The sequence below is a fragment of the Globicephala melas genome, chromosome 15, assembly GCF_963455315.2.
Source record: "Globicephala melas chromosome 15, mGloMel1.2, whole genome shotgun sequence".
Classification (NCBI taxonomy): Eukaryota; Metazoa; Chordata; class Mammalia; order Artiodactyla; family Delphinidae; genus Globicephala; species Globicephala melas.
This window is the reverse complement of record NC_083328.1, coordinates 738,438-745,000: the sequence shown is the minus strand read 5'-3', so window position 1 is coordinate 745,000 and position 6,563 is coordinate 738,438. Positions and strand designations below refer to the sequence as shown.

Genomic DNA, 6,563 nt, shown 5'->3' with positions numbered 1-6,563 from the left:
CCCCACGATTCCCCATCTCCGCTCCAATATGCGCACGCACTCCCCCAGCTGCCGGCGCTATTATTCTCCAATTTCAATTTGACACCCCAGCCTTTCATGCTAATTCTATTATTGTAGGAAGTTTATGTGATTTCATATCACTAGAAATCGGTAATGTATAATAACCCTTTGGGCAAGAAACCCAGTCCCCGCAGCAGCCACCGGAAAATAATTACTTTCATATCAAAACTCTGCAGGAGCCCAGCGGCCGGGCCCTTGCAGCCCCGGGCTCCGTCACCCCGCGCGTGTGCCAGTGCGCGGGGGTGCGCGCGGGGGCGCGTGTGTGTGCGCGCGCGCGTGTGTGGCGCCGGGGAGGAGGGGGAGCGCGGGGGAGGGCAGGAGAGGGGAGCTGTGGATGCATAAATTTGTTCAATCAGAAAACACAAACACACACGCACACAAAAGGAGGCATTAAGCGCGGACCTCGGGGGAGGTGAGGGGCCTCGTCCCACCCGCGGGGAGAGGCTTGGAAGATGGAGCGGGGAGGGGCCGGACTGGGCACTCGGAAATTGGAAAAAAGTGGACCCGAAAGCTTGCGTTTGACCAGCTTTATTTATCAAAAATGGTACATATATAAATATTTTTAGACATTTTTGCATTTTACAAGGCTGAGGATTCTTGTTGTGAGTTTTTGTAAGGGTATGAATTTTTTTCTTTTCTTTTTCCTTTTTTTTTTTTTTTTTGCTCCCTTGAGAGGAGGAGGGTCTCACCCCCAGTCCTGGGTTGCTGCCTAAGTCCGAATTGATACAGCGTTTTTTTTAAAAAAATAAAATAAAAATAAAAGGAAGGAAACAGAAAAAAAGAGGAAAAAGCAGTGTTTCGAAGCCGATCACCTGATTTCGCTGTGTGAGTCGGAGCCTGAGCGAGCGGCCGGGGGACGGCTGAGCGCCTCCCTCGGCCCCACCGCCGCCCTCAGTCCATGTCTACTTCCTCGCCATCCGGCGCGCTGGGTCCGGCTACGGCGCCCGATTCGGGGGTCCCGCCAACGGCCGGCTCCGCAGCGGGGCTGGGAGCCCGCGGGCCGGGCCCGGGCGACAGCGCGAGCGGTGGCGGCGGCGGCGGCGCCGCTGGGCAGGCGGCCCCCGCGTCTGCGCAGTCCCTGCCGCCGCCCTCGGCCGCGGCCGCCGCCGCGTCCTGAAAAGGCGCTAGGGTCGGGGCCCCCGAGGAGGCGACGGCGTCAGGGCTGCGGCGCGCGAAGGCCGAGTCCGGAGCGCCGCCGGGCCCCGGGAAGGCCCCGAAGCTGGCCTGGGCGGGCGGCGCGGGCGGCGCGGCGGGCGCGGGCGGCGCGTCCTTGGGCGCGGGCTCGGGACCCCCGCCGCCCTTGAGCGCGGCCTGCGGCACCAAGAAGCCGAGCGGCTGCGTGATGGGGTAGAGCAGGAAGTGGCCCTTGCCGATGAGGGTCCGCGGCGCGCACGGCAGGCCGGGCGCGAAGTCCAGCCCCGCAGCGGCGGCGGCGTTGGCGGGGGGCGCTTTCCGGCGCGGCGGCGAGTCGGACAGCAGGCTCTCCACGCTGAACGGGCTGGCCTTGGGCGGGCCCGCGGCGCCGCGCTCGGCCGCCGCCGCCGCCGACCCGGGCGCACACGGGGTCGCGTCCTTGTCCGCGGGGCGGCCTAGCCGCGGCTGCGGGCCGGCGCCGCTTCTTTGGCTCGGGTAAAAGGCGGGATCGCAGGTGCCGGGAGCGGGCGGCTCGCCGGGCGGTGCGGGCGCAGCACCGGCGGCGCCGGCGGCGTGCGCGCCGGGGCCCTTGGCCGCGGCGGCGGGCGGCGGCGGCTCGGGCGGCTCCGGGGACAGGCCGCCGCCGCCGCTGTCGCTGTCGGAGCTGGGCGCGCTGTGCAGGGACAGGCCGCCGGGCGAGTGCAAGTGGCGGCTCTGGCTCTTGAGCAGCTTCTTCTCGTGCTTGCGCTTCTTCTTCTCCATCTTCTCCAGTTCCTTGCGTGCGATCTCCTCCGGGTCCATCGGCTCGCCACTGCACGTGGTAGGATGGGAGTTGTGCGCCGGCCGCCCAGGGCCCTTCTTCGTGTTCTCCTTCTTCCTCCACTTGGCCCGGCGGTTTTGGAACCAGACCTAGAGCAGCCGGATAGGGGAAAGGAAGGCACGGTCAGGCGGCGGGCTTGCCGTGGGGGGCTTCGGGCCTCCCCACTCCCCCCAGAGAGGCCTGCACAACCTCGGCTCCGGCCAGGGGGCGGGAGCCGAGCCACGCGGCCCAGCCGACCCTGAGCTGGATTTTGGCACTCAAGCTGCAGGTTCCAAAGTGTTATCTTTTCCACCCAGAAGAAGGTAGATGGGGCCTCTCGGCCGGCTTCCCGCTCCAGCTTCTCACCTCGGGGAACTGGGAGCTGCCCCTTCGTTGGGCAGGGCCGGTCTGGCCCCTGACCGAGGGCGTCGGGATCCTGGTCGGGAGGCAGAGGGCAGGGGGCCCCTCTTCGCCTCTCCTGGCTTCTCACAGCTTGTGTTCTAAGCAGCCCGCCTGGCCCGGCGCTGAACGTCTGGCCTGAGGACCAGTGGCGCTGGGCTCAGCTGCCCTGCACACCTGTCTTCGGCTCTCTGGAGACTGAGTCAAAGCCCAGATTTTGGGGGCTCCCGTGAAGGGAAATCTGGGTGCTTTTTCCTCCAGAAGGGCCTGGGAAGCCGAACTTGGGGGGGGAGAGCTTCAGCAGCCCCTCCCTCCCCTCCCCATTCAGAAAGCCTGCTTTCTGAAGGAAGGTTCCGTGCCAGGGCACCAACACAGCCTCCTCAAACCAGTTGTGCTTGGCCTGGACCAGGGAGGGGTCCGGCAGTCAGGGAAGCAAGAGGCCAGCTTCCAGGCCGTGCGGAGAAGAGGCCAGGGCCCGTCCTGCATCCTGCCGCCTCTCTGCAGGCCTCCTCCTGGGAGCCCCGCGGTTCTCCAGGGTGGCAGCAGCCCTAGACCCTGGCTCCAGCACCACACACACAGTCAAATCCCGCTGAGCCCCAGGCACACGACCCTTCTCAAAAGATCGCAATAATTCGAATTCTTTGTTCCGGCTGTGTAGAGACCGGCACAATAGCAGGCCCGCCTGGTCACCGGCACCCTTTTTTGGTGCCAAGGTGCGTGAGTTAAGTGGTAACCTCCCCAAGACTGTCTCTGCCCTTTCATTCTTTCTTCCTTTTTAAATACTTCTTTTTTGGTGTAAATTCCAGGCTGCCTTGTCACCCAGAATTTCTCATTATCATATTAGAGGAGAAATGAAGAGGTCTTGACTTCACTTAAGACACTTAGAACAAATTGGATAAGAGGATTTACAAACAGAAGAGGTCATGCAGGGAAGCGCAAACACAGGAGAGAGCACCTTTTAGACAAAGCTACTGGCGCTAAGCAGGTGCCTTCGCAGCCTTAGCCTCCAAGCCCGGCGCCCACAGCTGTGGCCCACACCCCGCTGACCACCACACCGACCCGGAAAAAGACGTCTGTACTTTAGGGAAACATCTAATTATGCACGATTCATCTTGAATTTTCAATCCACCAAATTGACACTGTATTTTTAAAAAGAATACCGCCGGCAGTCTCGGAATAAAATCAAATTACGGGAGAAAAAAAAAAAGATATAACCGATGGTGTTAAAGATTCAGACACCCTTTCCCCCCACAATGTGTTAATTGTTTGTGTCCACCTCCCCTTCCTCAGCTGCCCCCTTCTGCAAAGCTCTGAATAAATACGTGTTTTCATGTGAATATTTTAGAGGCGAAAGTAAACAAACGCGCTAGCTGCAGGCTGGTGTGCGGAGCCCCCAGCCGGGGCCCGGCGTCGCGGGGTCTGCCGTCTCCCGGTCTCTCCTCCAGTCCGAGCCGGGCCGGCTCCTTCTGGCCGCTTCGCCCGCCCCAGCGCCTCGTTTCTCGCCGTCGCCCCGACCCACCACACAGCTCCCCGGTTCGGACGCAGCAGCCGTTCTCCGGCCCCTCCCGAGCCGCCTCGGCTCCCTCCGGGATGCCCGCCTCCCTCTCCACGGGGCGCCGAGCCCCGGACCCCCCCCCCCACCTTCCGGCGGGCGTGCGCGCGGCGGGCTCTGACGGAGGCTGTGGTCTCCCACCTGGAAGCCGAGAACAAAGGCGGGCCGGGCCGCGCAGGCCGCCAGGCGGGATGCTGGCTCGCGGGACGCACAGGCGGGTCTTTACCTGAACTCGGGACTCAACCAGATCCAGGCGCAGCGCCAGCGCCTCGCGCATGAACACGTCGGGATAGTGGCTCTCGTTGAACGCCTTCTCCAGTTCCTCCAGCTGCCAGCCCGTGAAGTTGGTGCGGGTGCGCCGCCGCTTGCAGCCCGGGCTCTCCTTGTCCGGGTCCCCCGAGTCTGCGGGCACGCACAGGACACCGCGCGGCTCAGCCCCGGGCCCGGCTGGAACGCGGCCACCCGCTTCTGTCCAGGGGCCACCGAGAGGAGAGGGCGGCGCGCGCCCTGAGCCGGGCGGAGGGCGGCGAGCGAGGAGGCCGTGGCGCCGCGGCCGCCCGCGACCCACTCCTCCGCCCGACGGGGTCCCCTGCCTCCCGCCGCCCCTCCCCGCCCGCCGCGCCTACCTGACAGCTTGAAGGGCTGGCTATCGCCGCCGACCCCGCAGGCGGCCGGCAGCAGCGGCGTGGGGTTGACCACCGAGGCGGCGGCGGCGGCGGCGCACGAGCCGCTGAGCAGACCGTCGATGGAGAAGGGTACCGAGGCGGCGGCGGCGGCGGCGGCGGCGGCCGACTGCAGCTGGTGGCCGGCCAGCTCGTACACGTGGTGGTGGCCCAGCGGGTAGGGGAAGCCCACCACGCCACCCAGTGAGCCCCCGAACTGGGCATGCGGGTGCTCCAGGAGGCGGCCGTCCATCATCTCGCGCGGGGGGCCGGCGGGGCCGGCGGCGGGGCGCGGGGGCGCGGGCCGGGGCCGGGGCGGGCCAGCGGCGGGAGGCGCGGACGGCGGCGGCGGAGCCAGGGACCCGGAGCCCTACACATGCTTCGCCCGCACTCCGGCGCTTTACTTTATCAACATCAAGCTCCCGATAATTAGCCGCGGCCCGGGGAATTTGGGACCAATAAGAAGCGCTAATCGGCTCTGACGTCAGAGGCGTGCTGGGTGCAAGGAAACGTTTTCCATATCGATTGCTAATTATACCTGACATGCACCTCAATAAACAGTATCAGGAACTGTCACAACAAGACGGGGGGAGGGGCGCGGGGAGCGGCCCGGGCGGGGGCCCCCGGCGAGCCCCCACCCCCATCCCCGCCGGACCCAGCCCGCGCCTCCCCCTGCCGCCGGCTCCCGCCCCTCCGCAAATCACTAATAGATTTCCCTTTAAAACATTCGCCGGCGTGTTGTGGGGATTTTTCACCAGAAATGCTGTACTCTCTGAACCTTTAAAGTGGTGTTGCTCCAATTACAGAGAGACATTGAGCGGCAAATAGACTGATCCGATAATAGGAGATTCATCATCCGCTCTTTCCGAAACTGTCACATTGAATTTAAAACTACAAGGGCTTCTCGTCTCCTCTCCGGCTCCAGGCGGCGGGGAGAGGAGCCCGGCGGGGGAGGGGCAGGGGGAGCAGAGGGAGGAGGTGGCTCCGAAACAGACGACCAGTGCCCTCTCGGGTTGATTGGCAGCAGCCCATTCTATAGACACAGAGGTGGGCGGTGGCTGGGGTGCCGCCCTGACCCCGCACCCTACCCCCTACCCCCTACCCTCTACCCCGGCAAAACCCGGGCAGCGGCGGAGGAGGGAGGCGGAAAGGAGGAGGGGAGAAGTAGTTTGGGGTGGCAGCCAATCAGGCCCCCTACACACACACACAAGTGAAAAAATAAATACATCTCGCTTTGACTCGGCCTCTGAAGAATAGGGCCAAGGCGCCCAACTCATTTGTTATAATTAAATTATGTTCTCAGAGAAGTGTCACTCCCTTCTCCGCTATAAAGTATCGATAGACTCAGAGCTCAATCATTAAAGGATATATTCTTAAATAAGCAGCAAATTAGGACTGTGGGCAGAAGGGAAAGATACATGTATCTTTATAGAAAGCGGCCTTTGTAAAAAAGTTTGTCAATGGAGAGGTTGCATCTGGCTGCGGCCAGCCCCCAGGCAGGGAGGAAGAGCTCCTGGGCCTCGGTCCGAGCCAGTCCTGGAGCCGTGCGGCCGGCAGCCTCTCACCCCAGGGCAAAGCGACAGGCAAGGTGGCCTTTGGTGAGCCAGGCTGCCGAGCCCCGAGCCAGGAGCGAAGGGGAAGGGCAGGCCAGGGCTGTGCGTCTGCGCGTCGGCGCCGGTGCTGTGCCGGTTCTTGTGTCAGCGCCTGTGCGCGTGTGTCTGTGCCCGGGGAGGGATACACACAACCGCTCGGGTCGACAGGAGGGGAGGGCCCGAGGGGGCGAGGTCCGCACCCCCGACCCGTGAGCCGGCTTCCGCCCGGACCTGCCCGAGAACCCGGCGCTGGACACGCACCCTGGCGAGGGTCCGAACTGGGTGTGCCTTGGCGCATCGCCCGCGATTTATCCACCCTCCTCTCCGCCCTTGCTCAAGACGGGGAGAGGCGCAGGGGATGCGGG

The 6,563-nt window shown here is 64.0% G+C and overlaps 1 protein-coding gene across 1 annotated transcript; it reads right to left on the bottom strand.

The window, feature by feature from the left end:
* Positions 1 to 572: 572 nt before the first annotated feature.
* On the bottom strand, positions 573 to 4,897 carry UNCX (UNC homeobox). The gene is made up of 3 exons (XM_030849604.2): positions 4,571 to 4,897; positions 4,171 to 4,346; positions 573 to 2,103 (listed from the first exon to the last, which is right to left on the bottom strand). Exons 1-3 carry the CDS (start codon positions 4,860 to 4,862, stop codon positions 952 to 954), a joined length of 1,620 nt encoding a protein of 539 aa, XP_030705464.1. The 5' UTR covers positions 4,863 to 4,897; the 3' UTR covers positions 573 to 951.
* Between the last annotated feature and the right edge of the window lie 1,666 nt (positions 4,898 to 6,563).